Genomic DNA, 21,348 nt, shown 5'->3' with positions numbered 1-21,348 from the left:
GCATTCCTCATTTGCATACCGCTGACTACAAATAGGCGGGAGCCTGGCGCGGACTCCATTTTCTCTTCACTCGGAAGAAAGCGGAGTTGAGATGCCTGAGCCCGCGAAGTCCGCTCCCGCCCCGAAGAAGGGCTCCAAGAAGGCGGTGACCAAGGCGCAGAAGAAGGACGGCAAGAAGCGCAAGCGCAGCCGCAAGGAGAGCTACTCGGTGTACGTGTACAAGGTGCTGAAGCAGGTGCACCCCGACACGGGCATCTCGTCCAAGGCCATGGGCATCATGAACTCGTTCGTCAACGACATCTTCGAGCGCATCGCGGGCGAGGCGTCGCGCCTGGCGCATTACAACAAGCGCTCGACCATCACGTCCCGCGAGATCCAGACGGCCGTGCGCCTGCTGCTGCCCGGGGAGCTGGCCAAGCACGCCGTGTCCGAGGGCACCAAGGCCGTCACCAAGTACACCAGCTCCAAGTGAGTGCTGGGAGACACGATCCAACCCAAAGGCTCTTTTCAGAGCCACAGATTTTCACCACCGGAGCTGTGCGCTGACACGCGCTGGGGTCTTTTTGGGCATTCAGGTTACTGGGAACACACGGTACACCGTGACATGTTGTCGGCTTTGGGTGGGAGATTTCGTCGTGGCCTGTAAAGACGTCCTCACCGGCGAAAACCCCGCGGGCAGAACAGCTAGCGCTCCCTCCCTGGGCCGTTGCAGCTCCAGATCGCCTTCCTTAAAAGACGCACAGGCGCGGTGGCTACTGGCGCCGCGTCTCGAAGCAGACCCTGGTGTCCACTTTACGGCAAGTATCACCCTAGGGGTGTAAGCAGCCACAGTAACATTTGAAAAGCCCGCCATCTAGAGGCGGGACTTCCTCTCCCGGTGCCGCGGGGACCACAGCCCAGGCTCTTTGTGTGGGTCGGCCCCTCCCTCGCACTGCCCTTCCCCCACCCGTTTGCTCAAGGCTCCCTGGGTCCTGCTTAGGCGTGTACCACGGGCCTTTAAAATGTGTGTCTTCACCGGCTGCCGCCCTCCAGTGAGGACACTTACCAGTTTTTGATCGTGCTTTACCTCTTTCTTAAGTTGCCCTCAAAAGGCTCTCGTCATTACATTTGATGTTTACACTGTAATGTGACAATACATTCCTCTCCCACTCCCATCCGTGACTCCCAGGTGACCGCCAAAAACAATTCTGGATATTCAAGCGCCAGAGTCTCCTTACTAGTGCAGCCCCAGAATATGAAGTTGGCACAGCAGCCCCCAGTCCCTCCTCTGTCACTTGCGAGTTTACCCCTAAACCATCCACCTGTTCTGTCTCCAGCTCTGGTCCCCAGCTCAGCTGAGCAAATGGGCGATCCGGGAGAACACGGGGACCCAGGGGAGGTCAGAGGGTGGAGAGCAGGAAACGTGGACTCAGGATATGCGTTTTACTGACCTGATGCTGGACACCAGGACCCAGAGGGCTAGGGGTTGTGATCACGTGATGCCAAAGAGCCTAAACCCAGAAAATTAAAAGCAGAATCTGTCTCCCCTCAATCAGCAAACATTGTGACCTGAGGCTTCTTTCTGGGGAGTTAGCTGAGAAAGGTTGGGCTGGCAGCACCTTACTAATGAATGGAAATAAAACTGTACTCAAGAATCGCTACCTCTATCCTCCAGAAATTTCTAGCCAGCCTTCCCAGCCAGTCTATTTTATCTCTATTCTCTCGCAGAGGCAAAATAAACACACCAAAAAAGAAAAGGAAAAAAAGAAAAAAGAAAACAAAACAAAACAAGTAATTGTTTTCATTGCCAAGTTACAACTGCATTTCAACTTTTTATGATCACCTTGATTTCAGTTTGAGGTAATACTAAAACTCCTCTGTCCGTAGTGAGTCTCCTTTTCATTCCAGGGGAGTGGTTTTGTGAGAAAGCATACGTGACTGTGTATTATTCTTTTCCGTGTCTTTCAATGACCTCCGTGCTGGCTGCACAGTATCAGACATCAAGGCCTGTAACCGGCCACTCACCGAACGCTCAAAGCAAACCTCAGTGGATGCTTTTCCTCCCGTTTTTTAGTTCTCTGCTTCTCCCCACCCCTTTTCTTGCTTTTTCACACTTTTTGGAATGCCCCCTGACCTCTCCAGCCTCCAGGCCTTTGCAACTGTTCTCTTCCTGAAATGTCCCTGATTCCACTTTTCTCCCCAACACACAGTTTTGTAATCAACAACTCTCCCTTCAGCTAGCTCAAAACGTTGAGGAAGCTTCTGAACTGCCCTGTTAAAGGCTCTCACAGCTGTAAAGAACTGGCCCTATTCTCAGCCCCAAATTCCTTATTACTGACTGGCTGGGACCCTCAGGACTAGTGTGGTTGAATCAGGGCCTGTTCCCTGAGACCAGCCAGAAACGTTCCCTTCCCTGGAGCACAGGCAAGGAGGCAGGGGGGGACCTGAACAAACCCGAGCCTGGATTAGGAGGAGGGGAAGTGGCACTGCCTCAAACAGACGCCTCTAGGCAGAAACAAGGAATATCCATTTGTCTCATTGGCATTCAAGTGCCAAGCACTGAATTATGCACCCAAGATACAGAGCAGCGCTGCTAACCTTGAGTGTGCTTCAAAGTCACCTGGAGGCTTGTTAGAGGACAGAGTGCTGGCCCCACTCCCAGAGCCTCTGTCGTCTCCTTAGCTCTGAGGGATATCTGGGAACTTGGCTTTCGAGCAAGTTCCCACAGATATAAATGCTGCTTCTAGCTGCTCTGCTCTGAGCACATCTGATACATGGAGAACAAGCTGACCAAAGCCCCTTCCTGCGTGGAGGTTTCCGGTGGTAAAGATGAGGTTATGCTAGATGAGGACAGAAAAATCAGAAAGCAGTTGAAGGGATTTCTTTCCGCATTTTGTCAAATGGTGATCGATTTCCTCTGTGTGGGGCGTTAAGCGACAGCAGTAGGCATGACAGACGAGAGACTGCTCTGTGGGGCTGAGATCCTAGCGGGAGAGGAGAGAGAATCAACACACTGATTCCTCAACTCAATCATTCCAACTAGGAGTTCTCACTGCTATGAAACTATGGGAAATAAACCAGGTGCCGTGATACTGACCAGGTGAGGGAACCGAGGAACCAGGGGATACGACTCGACTCGCAGGCCAAGAGACTGTTGCTACAACAAAGCTCTAAGGCAGGGAGGAGTCTCTGCTCAAAAATACAAGTTCTGTGTGCTGGGAGAGAAGTAAACAAATATGAGGTGTTCGGGGAAGACACTGAGGGTTAAAGGGGGGCCTGAACATGTTGGACCTTAAGCGCCAGGAAGGCACCCAGACTTTTATTGTGTCGTGAGAATCTATTAGAATTTTAAAGCACGCAGCCTGCTGTGTGGGAAATGGGATTTATGGGATTAAAGGTAGAAAGAAGCAAAGACAGAATTGAAGAAAGAAAGCAAGAGGTAGACATGGGAGGAGAAACTCTAAAGAGTTCATTTATGAACTGAGTTTCATGGGTGAGGAAACGTTGCTGACATTTACTGAGTACTTTCCATGTGTTTAAGAAACTCTACCAGAGGTGCCTGGGTGGCTCAGTCAGTTAACGGTCGGACTTTCTATTTCAGCTCAATTCATGATCCAGGGGTTCATGAGTTTGAGTCCTGCATTGGGCTCTGAGCTGACAGCATGGAGCCTGCTTGGGATTCTCTCTCTCCCTCCCTCTCTCTGCACTCCTCCCTCTCTCTAAATAAATAAAAATTAGAAAAAAACAAAAAACCTGTGCTAAACTTAGTTTTTTAACATCTCAACATCCACATTATCTAGACATAACAATTCTCTCCTTCTAATCGACTGGGGACGAGCAAGGTGTGGGGCTGGGGTTGGAACCAGAATGTGTGCCCCCAGCCTGTATGCTTATCCACCGCTCGCAGTGCTGCTGAAATTCTTGCATAATTACCAAGAATTCTAGGAGAGGATGAGGTTTCAGAGACCGGGACATGGCAGTATTTAAATCCCCTAAAGCATTCCATGGAAGGTAACAAGTGAGTAGTTGTACATGTGAATCTGGGAACCAGAGCAAAGTGGGGACCGAACATAGAAATTGTGACAAGAGTTTGGAACTAGAAATGTTATTGTTGTTGGCATGCAACGGAATTGGAATTTTCCCATGGGTAAAGAAGAAAGGAAAGAAAAGAAGATGGCCAAAGATTCTAAACGGTGAGGACAAAAACCAGGAGATTAGAGTCACAGAAGTCAGGAAAATAGTGTTTCAGGAAGGAGGACGTGTGTGACCAGCCTGGTGTGATGTCTACTGAAATGACAACATGGGAGACCTTTGCATACGGTAAATGGAACCCACTGGGAATTCGAGTTACAGGGAATAACAGGCAACCCAGACATTTGGGACAGCTTCAGGACTCAGGAATGTGGCCTCACCCTTGGGACATAAGAGTCTCCACTGTGTTGTCACCCTTTCTCTAGGGCCATGATGTCTGACTGGAGCCGGCACCTGCCCAGCTAGATCTGTCAAAGCTACTTTTCCTAGAAGCTGCGGACAGCGACAGAAGTGAAAGGCTTGAGGACCCAGCCATTTCTTCATTGATCAGGGAAATTCCCTTTCAAGAGTCTCTTGGTTTTTTTGCTTAACATTAGTGTGTATATTGGGGTGGGGGTTTTTTTTTAAAATTATCTGGAATTGAGTTTTTATGGTTGTATCCACAAAACATTCGTTAATACACTTGCAACTTCTTAAGAATGTACGTAAACTCGTATTTGTGGAACCCACACACACACTGTGAGCATATTATTTATCCGGGGTTTTCGCACTCAAGCCTGAAAAAAAAAATACGAAGCTTCCCCTGCATCATAGATGACAAACGTGATCTGTCGAGATTTGCCACAGAACATAAAGATACCAAGTGCAAATTGAAAACTTGAAGAGTATGTGTCACAGTTTAAATGTCACCTTCTTTTTCTCTGGGCATCTCTCATTTCATGAGAAATAACAATAATAGTAATAGCAATCATAATAAAAGACAAAACGGAGCAGATACCATGCACGAGGCACTGGACAAAATACTCACCAGAGGCTTAATTTTATTCACCCCAAACCTATAAGGTAGACACTGCTGCTATCTCCCTATCATAAGGGAGGAAACAGACACAGAGAGGGTAAGTGAGCTCACCAAAGACGACACAAACACAGAGTCAGGTGTCCAGTTTCTTTTTTTATTTCTTAAGGGATAATGGGAACTTGTAAACTTAATATATGAATTGTTCAAGGACGTAGACGACTGCATTCTTACGCCTTGTTAATATATTTTTCAAGACTGGCAATGGAAGTTCAAAGGGCCTTAACTAAGAAGATTCATGGACTTCTTCCTGAACCGGGCTGCAAATCCATGCCTCATTGTTTTCATTTACTCCCAAATCGTGTGTGATTCAGTCAGTTTGGACTTCAGGCCTCTGAAAATCATAATTTCTCAGATGGGGCTAGCTTGCATTTCCAAACTCACTTCTCGAGAATAGATACGCCTACGGCCCGTAGTGAATAAGCTAGGATATTATCGTTCAATATACGCTCTCTGTATTATGTCTGCCCTTTCCTCTCTTCAGTTCTGCATCTCTAGATCCCATATCCTTAAGTCCTAAACTCTAGGTTGTTGACAAGAATCCAGGGAGCCCTGGGGTTTCCCTGAATGAGCCTCGGAGGGGACTTGAGCCCCCTAACAGATTCTCAAAGGAGTCTGTGGTCCACTTATTGTGAAGATCAACTCTACCAAAGGAAGACAGTACTTTCTTTTTTTTTTTTTTTTTTAACGTTTATTTATTATTTTTGGGACAGAGAGAGACAGAGCATGAGCGGGGGAGAGGCAGAGAGAGAGGGAGACACAGAATCGGAAGCAGGCTCCAGGCTCTGAGCTATCAGCCCAGAGCCCGACGCGGGGCTCGAACTCACGGACCGCGAGATCGTGACCTGGCTGAAGTCGGACGCTTAACCGACTGCGCCACCCAGGCGCCCCAGGAAGACAGTACTTTCAATTCCCACATTACAATGGCTAAGATGTTTGCGCAGTCCACGCGTTTCTAACACATAATAAGCCCTTATTATTATTATTATTATTCCATTTCGTGTTTTGTCCAGAATGGAACACAGTGGCACACATACCAAGGGAACGGCCCCACTTGGAATCAGCTTCCCTTAAAACCATGTTCAGGTCCAGAGAGGACTGTCCACACTGCTACAGAAATTGAGAAACCCAAACCGTATTTGGTTTGAAATGTTAAGTGGCTGTAACAGTCTCCACAATACATTAGCTTAAAGACAGTTCTTCATGTCACACGGGACAGATCCTTGTGATTAATCCACCTCTTCCTGATCAATCCAGGACTCTTTTTCAAGTCATTGTTTTACCATTCCCTAAGGACCTGATGTTTCTCCTAGATCAAACAAGGTCAACTCCTTCTTACCAAATAAGAGGGAAGAAAGTTTTAAAGCCCAAACCTGGGAGTGACTTCTGACTCATTTTGGGCCCCTGTGCCACAACCTAACTTCAGCTGCAGAAAAGCCAGGACATGTCGCCTAAAGTGACAGACCCACCTATTCAGCTATGCCTTTGTATTCCAGGGAACACATTTTATTGGAAATAGACCAGTTGACATAGCACAGCGGTCCCGCAAGAATCTTCACAAAATCAGACCCATTGTTAACACACGGTGGCAATGTTGACAGTCTGAGACTCAAGGTTTACAGACCCTGAGAACAATGTGTAACCCATCTGCGAGCTGCTAGTTGAGCACGCATTTCCTGACGCAAAGGTGGGATCTGAACCACGAAGGTTTGGGGTCGAAAAGCACATGACCTCACTAGCAGGAATTCAACCATCTGTTAACGCAAATTTAAGTGGACTTGTAAGCAAGCCGAAGACTACTCGGGGTAACGAAGCAGCACGATCAGAAACAAATCTGTAGAACACTAACCGGGAGTACACTAGAAGGTTCTGGTGGGCTCAGAAAGAAACCAGCCACGCAGGACGGGGAATCTCTCTGAAACACGACAGGAACATATGTTCAAATCCACAACTTAGCACAGGCTGCTGTTCTGGATCTTCATTATCGGAGAGCACCAGAAATGCAGAGTGTTAGTTGTCAAATCAATTTCACTTCAGAACCGCAAAACGCAGCGACTGCTTAACCTGGCTCAACAGCGACTGGGGAACACGAAGTGGACAGCGCTTTTGGAGAACGCAGTAGGTGGCCCTGAAAAGGGCCTTTGGGTGAGAATCGCATGCTTTCGGTAGCGTGAACGGTGACACTTAGCCCCCGAAGCCGTAGAGGGTGCGGCCCTGGCGCTTGAGCGCGTACACCACGTCCATGGCCGTGACCGTCTTGCGCTTGGCGTGCTCCGTGTAGGTGACGGCGTCCCGGATCACGTTCTCCAGGAACACCTTGAGCACCCCGCGGGTCTCCTCGTAGATGAGGCCGGAGATGCGCTTGACGCCGCCGCGCCGGGCCAGCCGCCGGATGGCGGGCTTCGTGATGCCCTGGATGTTGTCGCGCAGCACCTTGCGGTGGCGCTTGGCGCCCCCCTTGCCCAGGCCCTTCCCGCCTTTGCCGCGACCAGACATGGTCACCACACCACTGTAACGCTACGGAAGCACCACTCCCGTCGGCGCCAAGCAGCCCTTTTATAGCAAAGTGCCGGACCTGTTTGAAAACCCCGAGATCAGGGGCGGTAACCATACTCTGGGCCCGCCCATCGCTCGTGTCTCCTTTGCTGCGAGCGGCGCCGACCGGGCGGGGCCCCTGAGCAGGAGTCTGGCCCGGAGGGGCTTCCGGGAACCCTCCCGGCTCCGCGCAGCCTTGCAGCCGGCACTCCGGGCGACGCTTCCTACACCTTCCACACAGAAGCCTCACGCTTGCCCCTCACGTCTCCCAGACCAACCCGGAAATGCTCACCGAATCCTCGCCGTCGTCCCCGAGACGCTTGAGGTCAGCTTTGACGCTAAGCATGTCTTTATTGCCAAGTGTCTTCTGGTCTTCTCGATCGATGGATCGAGGATCTGCGTCCCTCACCAAGCCTCGCTGGATGCAAGTGTCGAGAACCCTGTGCTGCCTGCCGAGTCTCCAGTTTATGATCGGACCGTATGGTTCCTTAGGGACAGCTTCTGGCTGCCACTGTCCCTGCATCACAGCCCAGTCCTCCCCCCAGTCGCACACGCGGAGCCAAGCTCTGGAGACAGCCTGCTGCCACGCTCTCCCTATGACCTGGGCGGTGTCTGCTCGGCTTCTTCTTTGCGAGTACGTAAGAAAGTCCAAGTTCTAGAGCAGTGAAGCTTCGAGGAGATTCTGCATGGAAAGTGTTGGAGGCTGCACGCAACCACTCATTCGACATTATTATATGTTGTGAATGCTCTCTGCTCCTCTCCTCAGTAGTCACGCCTCTAAAGTGGGTGCAGCTCCTAAACGAAGAGCGCATCCTGGTTTGCTACAACGTTCTTTTGACAACTCCTTCAAATAATAAACACTTACACAGTTGACCTGCCATTAAACCCTTTGAGGCTTTGTGTAGATGTGGCCTCTCCTCCAGCCTCTCTGAGGAGCACCTGCTCCATCGAAGCTTGTTTTCTGACTTCCTGGTGCATGGGGACAAATTCCAGAGCGGGGCTCTTAGCCTCGGCTACAATGGCAGGTTTCAGGACTTCTAGGAACTGGCAGAGAACAACAGTTCCATCTTTATTTGCGCTATTGACCAACGGAACCCTGGCATTGTCTCCACTGAGGCACACAGGCAGCAAACAGTGTGACCAGCAGACCCGCGATGTATTCACACTGGCAGGTGCAGCTGTCAGTATTGCCAATATCTTTTAAGCATATCACCCCTTCTACACTGTGGTAATTGTTGGTCACGAAGGCAACGTTGGTACTTTAATGTATTAATTAAAAAACACATATGTGAACACTCCAACAATTTTGGTTGTTGACAATTTGACGTTGGTATTTTAGTGTAACTCTTTTCCTTAGTCAATCCTGGGTATGTTATCTTAAGCACTTAAAAGCACTGTGCTGGGAAGGGGCCCATAAACTTAATCACATATCCAAAGAAGTCCATGACACGAAGTGATCACTGAGCCTTCTTTGGGCTCTTCAGAGCCTTGAAAGGCTCTGGGTTTGGAAAACGTGCAGACAGGAGCACTGGGAAATGCTGCGAATGTTGGAATGAAAACCATAGGTTAGTAACAATAATCTGATGAGGTTGTATAAGGGTAACAGGCAACTATCTCCACTTATCAATAGCAAAGAGGTTATAGAGAGAGTGTATCTGGTATACGGAGGTGCAAAGGCAAATAGCCAGCAGGCACCCAGAATACAAGTTTGACATTTAGGCAAGAGGACAGACCCGAGGGAGAGGCTTCAAAGTTACCCATAGAAAGGTAACTCCTGAACCCATGAAGGGGAATGGAGCAGTACCTTGGAGACTCCCTACATTTAGGTGGCCAAGAGACAGCCCTTCCTTTGTTGGTAATGCACCTCTGTTATTTCCCAGATCATGGTTGTAATTCTGACTTTCTCTTTCTTGTCTGCACTGACTGCTATCACATTGTCATAGCCTTCTTATAGCTCAGCTTCTCTGCACTTCATAATCCTCACTGCTGTCAATGAATATTCTTGAGTTTCAAAATCGAGCATAATGAATCAAGCCACTTTAAGAGGATTAGGAATACATAAACGCTATAAAATGAAATACACAAAATACACATAACTGTGATTTATGCTGAGCTGATCCCTCGTCACATCGCACCTATCTGAATCGTGTTAGTACTTAATATTTAGTTAATATTTAACCTTTGGTGCTGCAAGAAGTAATCAGGCATTTCTGGATTTTGAAGGGATACAAAAGGAGGGTGAAACCCTCGTCTCTTGGGGTTTGCCCTGGGTATCCTCAACATTTCTTTCTTTCACCATCTTAGTGAACCAGAGACTGATACACGTTTCAAAATAAACATAATAACTTCTTAAAGACAAAGGGAGAATTTGCACAGTGAAAAAAGCCATTAAATCACTCTCCACCACAAATCGATTTCCTATTCAACATCAAGCATATGTTGTAATGTGTTTCCTTCTATAAAAAATGTAGTCGTGAATATAAAACATGCTTTTAAACACTGTTCCTTTCTCAAGGGAAATCTGTGTGTGAATGTCTGCGTGTATGTGTATGCTCTTTGATTCTGTTACTTTCCAAACTTCTCATCCTCAAACATGGCAGATTTCTGACCCAAAGGTTGTAAACATTTTAGTAGCTGATCCCCCCAAATAAAATCAATGTAAACAAATTTTTTTTTTCCACCAGTTAAGGGGCCCAACCCTCCATTATGCCTCTTCTGAATCTCCTGTCATCATCTATGGGAAACACGGACCCAACACCCATGACAGGACCAAACATTACTACATTTCCCATTTTCCTCAACAAATCGGGAATGCTTGAAACCCCCAAAGTAACTAACCCTCCAAATTGCCACTAAAAGCAATGATGAAGGCTTTTTGGACAAAGTAGTGACTGTCCTTGTCAGTACAAGCTCTTATTACAACCGTCCTTTACTATCACTCTTGCAGAGAAATGGGGAAAGAGCCTGTGCTAGTTCCCTTCATATGAACCAGATTTTCCGGCTCAGTCTCAGTGAGAACTAAGCAGTTGTTGAACGTCCGAGAAGCCAAGAATGTACAGACTGTTACGAGAGAGCAAGCTAGTGACAGCACAGACGAGAGGACTTCTATTTTAAACGAAACTCGTGAAGTTGTCTCCCTGACCTGTGCATCTCTCAGAGTGGCAGGGGCTTTTGGAAAAGGCTGAGACTGACGTCGTAAAACCTGGAAGAAGAAAACAGGCAGATCTCAAAGCACGAGCTGTCCCGCGTCGCTATACAATAGAGTCGCTGTGATCCCTCCACGGGAAATTTTCATTTTTTTGCTTTCCTCAAGGGTAACAAACACAATTCCGGGACAGAGCTGAGACTAGGTTGCGGTCAAGTGGCAAGGCTGAGCTGGGAACCAATCAGCGCGCCGCGCCGTGCTTGTATATATATACACACACACACTCCAGGGCCAGGCAGCTCAACGCCGAGACTTTATTATTATTATTGTTTTCTGTACCTTCCGCCAGCCGAGCCCAGAATGTCCGAGGCCGCGCCCGCCGCGCCCGCCGCTCCGGCCCCCGCCGAGAAGACGCCCGTGAAGAAGAAGGCCCGCAAGTCCGCAGGCGCCGCCAAGCGCAAGGCGTCCGGGCCGCCGGTGTCCGAGCTCATCACCAAGGCCGTGGCCGCCTCCAAGGAGCGCAGCGGCGTGTCCCTGGCCGCGCTCAAGAAGGCGCTGGCGGCCGCCGGCTACGACGTGGAGAAGAACAACAGCCGCATCAAGCTGGGCCTCAAAAGCCTGGTGAGCAAGGGCACCCTGGTGCAGACCAAGGGCACCGGCGCCTCGGGCTCGTTCAAGCTCAACAAGAAGGCGGCGTCCGGGGAGGCCAAGCCCAAAGCCAAGAAGGCGGGCGCGGCCAAGCCCAAGAAGGCTGCCGGGGCGGCCAAGAAAACCAAGAAGTCCGCGGGGGCCGGCACCCCCAAGAAGAGCGCCAAGAAGACCCCGAAGAAGGCGAAGAAGCCGGCGGCGGCGGCGGCGGCGGCTGCGGGTAAAAAAGTGGCCAAGAGCCCGAAGAAGGTGAAAGCGGCCAAACCCAAGAAGGCGGCTAAGAGCCCCGCCAAGGCCAAGGCCCCGAAGCCCAAGGCGACCAAGCCCAAAGCTGCCAAGCCCAAGAAGGCCTCCAAGAAGAAGTAAGCGTATGGGTTCGTCGAGAACGTCGTAAAGGCTCTTTTCAGAGCCACCCACCGGCCTCGGGAAAGGAGCTGTGGCACCCTGCGGACGCAGGGGGCGTGGCGGGCAGAGAGCACTGCAGCTGGGGGGCGGCCCCTACGCAACGGACGCGGTCCCAAGAGCGACGCCTAAGTGCACTGCGGGCGGTGAGAATTATTAGTAGGGGTTGGAAAGTCTGGGGACTATTTTTGGCACTAATTCCCCCTCCCCAACGTCCGATGGTTCGAAATGGCCCACACTCCACGCGAAGGCAGGAGTAATTGCGGGGGGGAGGAGGGGATAGCTCAGCTGCACGCTAACCCAGCCCTGTTTGGGGAACCCTGGTTGTGTTGTGTACGATTTGCCCACTTTGAAATTTGCACTTGACGAGCCAGTACCATGCTTAGGTTAGGAAAATACTTTAGCCACCGCGGCTTTTCTGCACCGTCTCCTGGTAGAAAACCAAGACACTAAAGCAAAGTCCAAGGGTTCCCTAGCCAAGCGTACTGCAGAAACCCAGGTTCCTTCCAGCTCCAGCATCTAGGACGTCAACACGCCACTAGGTGTCCATTATGCGAAACCCACCCCAACGCAAGCTGTACTAGCCAGCGAGAAGCCGTGCCCACATACCCACCCACAATTAGGATTTCTCCGGGAAGGTTTCACTTTAGATTAAAAAAAAACAACCAACAGGTAACGTCCTTGAAGGCGCACTTATACTAGCTTCCGGTAGCCTAGTCTAGACCTTCTGATTGGGTAAAAGAAAAGTAACGAAACAGCCAATGAAAAGCTAGACCTGCAAGTATCTTTTACATTCGCATTTCTGACAACACGCGAAAATTAATCCAATTGCAAATGATCTTACTAACCTCATTAGAATACCGCATCTATAAATAAACGTGGCTTTGGTGCCGCGAGTTATTTTCCCAGCTCTTAGTCATAGCGTATTAACTTCACGCCGCGATGCCTGAACCCACCAAGTCCGCCCCGGCCCCGAAGAAGGGCTCCAAGAAGGCGGTGACCAAGGCGCAGAAGAAGGACGGCAAGAAGCGCAAGCGCAGCCGCAAGGAGAGCTACTCGGTGTACGTGTACAAGGTGCTGAAGCAGGTGCACCCCGACACGGGCATCTCGTCCAAGGCCATGGGCATCATGAACTCGTTCGTCAACGACATCTTCGAGCGCATCGCGGGCGAGGCGTCGCGCCTGGCGCATTACAACAAGCGCTCGACCATCACGTCCCGGGAGATCCAGACGGCCGTGCGCCTGCTGCTGCCCGGGGAGCTGGCCAAGCACGCCGTGTCCGAGGGCACCAAGGCCGTCACCAAGTACACCAGCTCCAAGTAGACTCGCCAAGTAAGCGCCCCCTTACCCAGCCCCAAAGGCTCTTTTCAGAGCCACGCATGCTTTCGAGAAATGGGCTGTAATCTCTTTTGGAAAGCTGTTTTCGGGTGTCTGATGATAAGTTTGTATCTAGCTATGACTTCCACCGATTTTCAGTTACAGGTGCGTAGGAAGTGTTTGCAAGTTACCGGGTCAGTAACCATACCTACCGTAAATTACATGCTCACGTCGAACGAAAATGGTTCTAAACAACTACTATCCCTTCAATTTCACAAAAGTAGATAATCTGAAGTGAAAATCCCATTTGAGGACACAGCTCTCGACTCCCTGGGCTGGGCTGCAGATTGATGATGAGGCACTTGATAAGGAAGGAGCTTAGCCAGAGCACAAAGGAGCCTGCTCTGAAAACTGTTCTCCTCACCTTTTCTTTTTCTTTTCCTTTTTAATGTATGGAGGTGATACTGAAAACAGCCGAAGGCCGTGGGAGCGTCCGGTAAATGTACGTGGGCTTTTCTGGTCGGCCTGCCTTGCAGCTGCTCCCATATCTGCTTGCTCTGAGCAGCCGGCCAGGGAGGGGGCCTCTCTGGGGGAGGAGGGTGGCAGAGTCTATACTGTATCCAAAAGTCGCAGCGGGACCGGAAGGGAACGTGTCCGGGCTCTGAGAGGCCTTCCAGTCCTGTCAGTTACTGTCGCCTCTGTCCTAGGAAGTCCTATTTCGCTTCAGTCTTTGGGAAGCATTCAGCTGTAAAGTCCTCTGGGCCACGAGACAGAGGCCCACTGCTCAGTCCCATCAGGTGCGTGACTGTGATGAGGCGATGGTTCCCCCCGAGACCGAGGCCCCCTTCTCAGCACCCTGGCCGCTTCCCTGGCGTACCCTTGAGGTGAGGCCGGAGAGGAGGTTGGAAGGGAGGGAAAGCCTTTCGGGCAGGCAGCGGTTTCTGTTGCACAAGCTTCGCTGGCCTGAAGGGTTTCAGCTGCTGGGGAGTGAGGAAAATGTAGACTTTATTATTCACCAAGAAACCTGATGAGAAATTTTTCCTGGTGACGCTGACGCACCTGCCGGGTCACATCTTCAGGGTAGAAGGTGAGCTAGAAACGAGCACACACACAGACACACACACATGCACACAGACTCACACTCGCCACGGACGATGGCAAGGAAGAGGGTGCCCCGAGCTTGGTGCTGAGCAAGGTAGATTCTGCCACCGGCAATCTGGACTACTATCCATTGGTTTCTGGCATCAATATCACAGGGATTCAAACACCCAGGTTGAGAATTAATTTAGGGATTAAGCCCAAGCTGGCTTTGTGCCCCTGAGCACCTGGATAATGCAAACGCAAATCCTCTCTGGGGGAATGAGCTTCATTGTGGGCCTCAACAAATCCCCGCATAGGAACCTGGAAGAAAAGGAATGAGGCTTCGTACGGGACATTAGCACATTATTCAACAAGACACTGTGACCCAGAATAAGAGCAGGGACATAGAGTAAAAGGAAATTAACAGATACAGATTTCAAGTGGCTCACTTTAATTTCTTTAAAAAGAAAAAAAAAAGAATTTGAAATATGCCAAAGGACTGAGATGCTAGTAAGATCCTTGACATATGTCAAAATTCCCCGCTAAATCGTTACATGGCGATAGTTCACAGTATTTCCCATAAATTAGTTCATTCAAGAGATAGTTACTGAACGTCTTTGGGTCAGACACTGGCACGGGCACTAGAAATACAAAAAGAGACGACGTTGTCCCAGATCATCTGGAGCCCTCTGATTTGTAGAAGATCAAGAAAACTTACAGCTAATTGCTTCCTTTTTTTTTTTTTTTTTTTTTAATTCATTACAATCTAAAAAAGTGTTTATCACTCTTTGGAACTCTGCTGGCAGGGGAATAGACTTATACGGGAACTACAAAGCTCATTAAATTAAGGTAAAATATTCATCTCAATATTTGAGTACTAAACAGAATCTAGAAATGCTAACAGACATAGTGCAAAGTTCAAGTACACTCCCAAAAGAACCCCCTCATGTCTGGCACCAACTGCAAAGTTGAAGGGTCTCCAAAACCATCCTCGGATTTGATCATTCACTAGATGACTCACAGAATCCACTCAACTTTATTGCACCCAAGGTTGGGGGATATTAATTACATCAAAAGGATACAGATTACACATAAGCCAAGGTGAAAGGCGCATGGAGCACAGGCTTCCCAACTCAGAGCTTCTGGTAGGTCCTTTCCCAGTGGAGGCCGGGGGAGGGTTTATGTCTCCCTGCCGCACAACAATATTGGCACAACACACAGACATTGCCAACCTAGGGGATTTGTCATATGAACATGGTTGACTGTCCACGTGGCTGAACTTTAGTCAGCAGGCCCTCTGGCGGTAGCCCACATGCCACATGACCCAAAGCCCCCAACATAAGTGACATTATTACCCTATCCTGTGCAGCCCAGGGCTTCTAGGTAAACAAAGATCATCTTATCATGCAGGACATTCCATGAGCCTAGAGATCCCCTCCCAGCAAAGGGCAAAGGCCACATCTCTCTTTGGATAAAATCGGTTCTTCACCATACACATCGTCATAAGAAAAACCATAGGTTTACCGTTTTGATTAGATGGCTATGATTGACCATAACTTGAATTCTCCAACTATTTTCTTTTTTGATGGTTCTGTCAATGGTTTGGGGTATTTAGATCAACTGTGGACCCAAAAGTTATAAGGAGATTTCTAACTGAAGATAATGTTTTTGTATTTTATTCAGATGAACAACTTCAGCCGTCTCCTCCTTGACTTATACTCCCACTGCCCTCCACACCCTGGCGGCAGCAAAGAAGACTTAGGAGAGGTGGAGATCACGCTGGGGAAAGTTCAGAGTTCTTAACCTTCATTTTGGTGGCGTGGGCACACAGCGCTACATAGAAAAAAACGCTCCCTTTGTTTTACATGGACAGCGGCACTTGACTGACCTTTCCTTTCACCAACCATGAAATTGCTACTGTGGAAAGGGAACAGGAATTGTAGAAAAGTGAAGGACTAACGTTTTCGAATTTTGTCTAAAAGTTTCACCGTGAATGTTAAGCTGCATTTCATAAATACAAAACAATAAAAGTATCACAGCCAAATGGTGGCTATTTTTTAGGAATAGGGAGAAGAAGGAAGGTGAGAGGGACTGAGAAAAAGAATGGAAGAAGCAAAGGGCTACTGCGAAAGGGAGCGCCAGAGCCTGAAGACCAAGGGGAAGGCACAGAGGAAGATAGTAGGAGAAAGCAGAGGGAAAAGAGGGAGATGAAGAGCTAGACCTTGTTATGAGTTTGACCCTTCAGCTGGGAATAGCACATTTTACGTACTGACATACAACCCACATTTCTTGGGTTTGGGGGTGAGTGGATGATTACAATGTTACAACATCTGAGAGACACTCTCACCAGCAAATGCACATGGCGCCCATCAATCCGGCTCTAAACTTGCTCTGTTCGTTCTTCTTCATTACCCTTAGCATAACTGACATGAATTTGCATATTGCTGGTTTCCTCTTTCCATTCTCCAGGCTCTAAGGTCCATTGGGCAGAGTTAGTCCTTTTTGCTGCTGACTCCCCAATGCCTAAGGCTGTTCCAGACTCACAGTAGGCTCTCAATTAGGATTTACAGCAATCATAACCGCTTAAAATACACATATAACAATAGGGATAGAGGATGAACTGAATTGTTGCAAATGTTTAGTAGACTTAGCGACTCAGTCTTTTTGGGTCTTTCCACGACTATATAACAATAATAAAATGTTCTAATAAGTAGTGTATTACTAAGGATTCAGTGAGGTAAATCTTGTAAAAGTCTTAAAGTACTATGGACATTTATTAACACTTAACAATTGTCAGCAAGAACTATATTTTCCTTAGTTGCTGAATTAAGAGGACAATCAGAGTAGCCAATTTTTCGCAGGTGAAAAACTAAGAGACAAAATATGATCTTTGAATGACTTGAATCCCGCCACAAGAAGTATATTGGGGGATTTGTAACGAAGATCATGTTGCTTAGGAATATCTCTTGATTAAGGATGGTTTGAGTCATTATCTGCTCATGTGAAAATGACTAAAGGTAATATTGGAGTAGAGATACCTCATAGCGCATTATACAAACACATGTGAAAAGAACTCTCTTCCTTATACAGATTCCTTATACAGATATCAGATATACACTGATATCAAATATCAGTGCTGATGGCAAAATGGCACCTAACAAATCCTTTTTTATTTCTTCAATTATAGGAGAAATATGAATAGAAAGAAGAAATGAATGTAAACACTAACTGAAAATGTGGATGAGCTCATAGAATTTATCAAGTATGAACATCTGTTTTGCCTGAGAATGATTGATTAGCGTGCCTACCCTGCTCCAATCTAACCCATCCTGGTTTAGTGTACATGGATTCCGAAAGCATTATCTCAGTGTAAGAGCCTAAATAAAGGGCTTTAGTATTTTCATTTCACTTGTTGTTTTAATTACGAAAACAGAATTTACTGCTGTTACAGGCCTACAGGGAATCATTATTTATAATGGACTATGTTTGCTGGAGAAGTCTAAATGAGGAGGGCAAAAAGTCTGTAAATGAGATGTTAAGATCAATAAAATTCGTGGAGAAGTGGAATTCCGCATTCCTTGTTGACCCACATCATTCCCCGAGATCTCTCCTTTCTAGACACACATTTATTTTTTCACTTTATCTTCTGCTTCAAAGTCTGAGTGGGTAAGGCCTAAGCACTGTTTTGGCTCTAGTAACGATCTTGGAGGTAAGTAGCTTGATTTAGCTCAGCTGACATTAAAAAAATTTTTTTAAATGTTTAGTTATTTTTGAGAGAGAGAGAGAGAGAGAGAGCGAGCGAGAGGGAGCACTAGCAGGGCAGGGGCAGAGAGCAGGAGACAAAATCCCAGGCTGGTTCCAGGCTCTGTGGTATCAGCACAGACCCTGAGGGGGCTCGAACCCACAAACCATGAGATCATGACCTGAGCCTCAGTCCCATGGTCAACCGACTGAGCCACCCAGGCGCGCATCAGCTCACATTCATGAGGGCACCTCCAGCATCCGAATTAAGGGAAACACAATACTTTGAAGCAGTCTCAAACGTCCGCGTGCACCAAAATCACCTGAAGTATTTTTTAAAACGTAGATTGCGGGGCCCCACCTCACAGATTCTGATTCACCAGATCTGTAGCAGGATCCCATTATTTGCGTCTCTATATTACCCAGGTGATGCTGATGCTGCTGGTCCAGGGAATCACACCTTGAGAACCGTGCTTTCAACTAGGAGAGGATTTTCTTGAAATACGAATACCAAACAGCAACACAAACCCGACCACATTCAGGTCTTAACTGAAACTGAAAAGTCCTAAAAACTGGCAGCCGCCCTCCTCCAACCTTCGCGACCCCGTGGCCCGGCAGGCCCCGCCTCCCCCCCCCCCCCCCGGGCAGTGTCACAGCCACGGCCCCCGCGCCGGCTTCCTCATTGGTCCGTCCTGTCACGCCCCCACCCGCTGGTTTCTCATTGGCCCTTCTTGCCACGCCCCCTCACGCCGGCTCCTTCCGTGGGCCGTCCTGCAACGCCCGTCCACACCGTCCTCCTATTGGGCCGTTTCCGCGGCAGCCGGTGGGCCCAACGAGCCTCACGTTGCGCCTGCGCCACGTTACGTGTTTCCGGCTCCTCGGTTGGGGGGCGGGGGTCGCGCGTCGTCTTGGCCCTTCCGGCCACCGGCGCCAGGCTGCTTCCGGTGTCGCCCCTGCTGGGGCGCAAACCGTGGCGACCCGGCCTCGCCGCGCGGCCGCTGGACGTTCGCAACAATCCAGCGGGCCGTCCGTAGATGAGAGCGCGGACCGAGCCGCGGGGCAGCAGCTTCCCTGGTCGGCCTCCTCTCCGACGGTTTCCGAGCTGGCCCGGCCCTGCTGCCCAGTGGCCGAGGACACCCTCGCAGTGGCCGCGCAGGACGCCCGGCTTGCACAACCCCGATTTCCCGTCCTCATGTTTGTAGGACACTTCCTTCGAGTATTTGAATGTTACATAGTTTCTTTCACGACATGCACACTAACCCATGTATTTAGAACTACTTTGTTTCCAAGCATGTGAGAGGCTTTTATTTTTACTATCTTAAAAAAAAAATACTCTTTAACTGCTCTATAGGTCGATGAGGATAAAAGAGTGCAATATAGGGGCTCCTGGAGGCTCAGTTGGTTAAATGGCGGACTTTGGCTCAGTGTCCAGCTCTGCGTTGACAGCGTGCAGCCTGGAACCTGCTTAGGATTCTGTCTCCCTCGCTCTCTGCCCCCCCCCCCCCAAAAATAAACATTAAAAAAAAATTTTTTTTAAGTGCAGTATATATGAAACTGGTACCTATTTGTTCGGTACCTATTGTTACTATTCTGAAGCCAGGGTTGAAATTTTGAAATGAGTACCTTGAAATAAGTCAGATATTCTTTAGACGTTAAACGCAGGAATCACAGATGAAGTTATGTTTATCGTGTTGTTCAAATCTTCTATAAGCATAAGCATTTTCCTTGCTTTTTATATGAATTTCAAAGAGTGGTATATCGAAAGCTTGCCCTACACTTGTAGACCTGAAGTAACCTTGAATCTGGCCGTTGCTGCCATACATAGTGGCTGTTTCGTCGGGTACATCAAGGCCCTGAAGGTTACATTTTATCAGTGGATTTTTATTTTATCTTTATGAGTTATAGCTCTTTCTCATCTCCCGAAGTTCTATTTCATTACTTTTAAAAGTGGGCCTGGTTTTGAATATCCCTTGCTTCTTGCCTGTATTATTCCACTTTTATTTCTTCAGACTTTCAGCAAATATTTCATAGTCTCTGAATTTCCATATCGGAAATTCTCTGTCTGAGGGAGAGGAGGGGATCTCTTTTGTTTGGAAGCCTGACTCCTCATAGTGTATTTTCCTTCTCAATTTACACATTTATTATGAGTTTCTGTTTAGACACCCCAAATTTCTAGGAGAGTTCCTGGAACGTAATATGTGTTCAATAAATAGTGGGTGAATAGTTAGTTGGTGATAGATAGATAGATAGATAATAAATAATCTGTGTACCTACAGAATTGGGGTTAAAGAGGTTTCCTTCCTGAAGTGGTTTGTTTGCCTCCACAAGGCACTAGAGGGCGCAACGAACCCGCCGTTCTTTAATCTGGAACCTTTCCCTGAAATAGACTCTAGGCTTTTGGTGAAATCCTGCTTGTAAATTTCCTCTACCCTTCTCCACAGCTCCACCTCTGAGACAAAACAGGTCTCCTCTTAGAAATCTTTGCTAGATTTTTTTCCCCCTCAAGCCTAAGCTTTCTCAAACGCTCTGGCTCTCGCTTACTAGTTGTCTCCAGTTCAGTTTAAGGGTCTAGAGTCCTTTTTATCCCCGAGAGGCTGACATTGACACAGTGCAGAATCTTAACGCTACTTGCCCCCAAGGGAACCCAGTCTGCCGTATTTATCAGTAGGGCTTCGGCTACTAGCTGTTTATTGTTCTGGGAGATTTGGGGAGTTTTCCTTGGTTTCTTGTGATCTAGGCCATGACATGCTAGAGAGTTTTGGCAGTTTCTCTACTCCTTAGCTTTTTTGCTTCAGGACGGCTTTCCAGAATATTTTGTTTTCCACACTGGAACTAAAATCGCTTGTAGTGTGTACCTCTCTATCCCCACTAATACTTTGAGCTTTAAAATTTGTTTAATATTAATATTGCTACGCTTGTTTTCTCTTGATAAGCAGTTTCCAGGCATATTTCCCTTCATTCTTATTTTCCTTTGTTATGATTTTTTAAATCCATACATGATTTATTTTCAGACTCAGGAGCACTTTCTAATGCACATTTTGAATTACACACAGCTTCTTGGTTTAGGAAAAAAATCATTAACATCATAAAAAGATAAAATATTGTACATATTCCAGAACTCTAATGTTGGGGAGGAAGAATTCCTCTGTACTTCAAAGTCCTTGTAGCTGGACTAAGAATCAAATTGATGTGGGACGGGTTAACAGTTGAAAGTCAAAATTAATGGAGTACACACACAGAATTCACACACACATGGGAATTTCAAAGACCGGCAAAATAAAGTATGTATGTCGTCCTGAACTAAGGAGAAAGGGGTAGGGGTGTGGGACTTCAGGGGGAGGGAAGGCAATTCACAGAGGGATCAGAAGAGCACGTGTTTAGTATTTACACGTTT

The 21,348-nt window shown here is 48.0% G+C and overlaps 4 protein-coding genes across 6 annotated transcripts; 3 read left to right on the top strand and 1 right to left on the bottom strand.

Annotated features, from left to right (window-relative positions):
• The first annotated feature begins 56 nt into the window (after positions 1 to 56).
• Positions 57 to 518, top strand: LOC112853477 (histone H2B type 1-C/E/F/G/I). Its single transcript, XM_025917021.2, has one exon. It carries the CDS (start codon positions 92 to 94, stop codon positions 470 to 472), a length of 381 nt encoding a protein of 126 aa, XP_025772806.1. The 5' UTR covers positions 57 to 91; the 3' UTR covers positions 473 to 518.
• A 6,048-nt stretch (positions 519 to 6,566) lies between these two features.
• On the bottom strand, positions 6,567 to 7,627 carry LOC147580671 (histone H4). The gene has a single exon (XM_086706061.1). It carries the CDS (start codon positions 7,580 to 7,582, stop codon positions 7,271 to 7,273), a length of 312 nt encoding a protein of 103 aa, XP_086562187.1. The 5' UTR covers positions 7,583 to 7,627; the 3' UTR covers positions 6,567 to 7,270.
• Positions 7,628 to 11,058: 3,431 nt separating this feature from the next.
• On the top strand, positions 11,059 to 11,830 carry LOC147580670 (histone H1.3-like). The gene has a single exon (XM_086706058.1). The coding sequence runs from the start codon at positions 11,127 to 11,129 to the stop codon at positions 11,778 to 11,780; it is 654 nt and encodes a 217-aa protein (XP_086562184.1). The 5' UTR covers positions 11,059 to 11,126; the 3' UTR covers positions 11,781 to 11,830.
• An 889-nt stretch (positions 11,831 to 12,719) lies between these two features.
• On the top strand, positions 12,720 to 17,616 carry LOC147580669 (histone H2B type 1-M). Of its 3 annotated transcripts, XR_015250959.1 has the most exons (3): positions 12,720 to 13,148; positions 13,592 to 14,017; positions 17,401 to 17,616. XR_015250959.1 is itself a non-coding variant. In XM_086706060.1 (2 exons), exon 1 carries the CDS (start codon positions 12,759 to 12,761, stop codon positions 13,137 to 13,139), a length of 381 nt encoding a protein of 126 aa, XP_086562186.1. In that variant the 5' UTR covers positions 12,720 to 12,758; the 3' UTR covers positions 13,140 to 13,148; positions 17,401 to 17,616. The 3 variants fall into 3 exon arrangements, 2 of the variants coding, with proteins under 2 accessions (XP_086562186.1, XP_086562185.1); XM_086706060.1 differs by lacking the exon at positions 13,592 to 14,017; XM_086706059.1 differs by lacking the exons at positions 13,592 to 14,017; positions 17,401 to 17,616 and adding an exon at positions 15,897 to 16,257.
• The last annotated feature ends 3,732 nt before the right edge of the window (positions 17,617 to 21,348 follow it).

This window comes from Puma concolor, chromosome B2 (genome assembly GCF_028749965.1).
Source record: "Puma concolor isolate L17-30 chromosome B2, mPumCon1.1.hap2, whole genome shotgun sequence".
In the NCBI taxonomy this organism is placed as follows: domain Eukaryota; kingdom Metazoa; phylum Chordata; class Mammalia; order Carnivora; family Felidae; genus Puma; species Puma concolor.
Note: the sequence above shows the minus strand (reverse complement) of the source record. Positions and strands in the feature narration are given on the sequence as shown.

Excerpts from the sequence above, each read along its gene's own strand:
- LOC147580670 (XM_086706058.1), top strand. The coding sequence starts at position 11,127 with ATGTCCGAGGCCGCGCCCGCCGCGCCCGCCGCTCCGGCCCCCGCCGAG.
- LOC147580669 (XM_086706060.1), top strand. The coding sequence starts at position 12,759 with ATGCCTGAACCCACCAAGTCCGCCCCGGCCCCGAAGAAGGGCTCCAAG.
- LOC147580671 (XM_086706061.1), bottom strand. The coding sequence starts at position 7,582 with ATGTCTGGTCGCGGCAAAGGCGGGAAGGGCCTGGGCAAGGGGGGCGCC.
- LOC112853477 (XM_025917021.2), top strand. The coding sequence starts at position 92 with ATGCCTGAGCCCGCGAAGTCCGCTCCCGCCCCGAAGAAGGGCTCCAAG.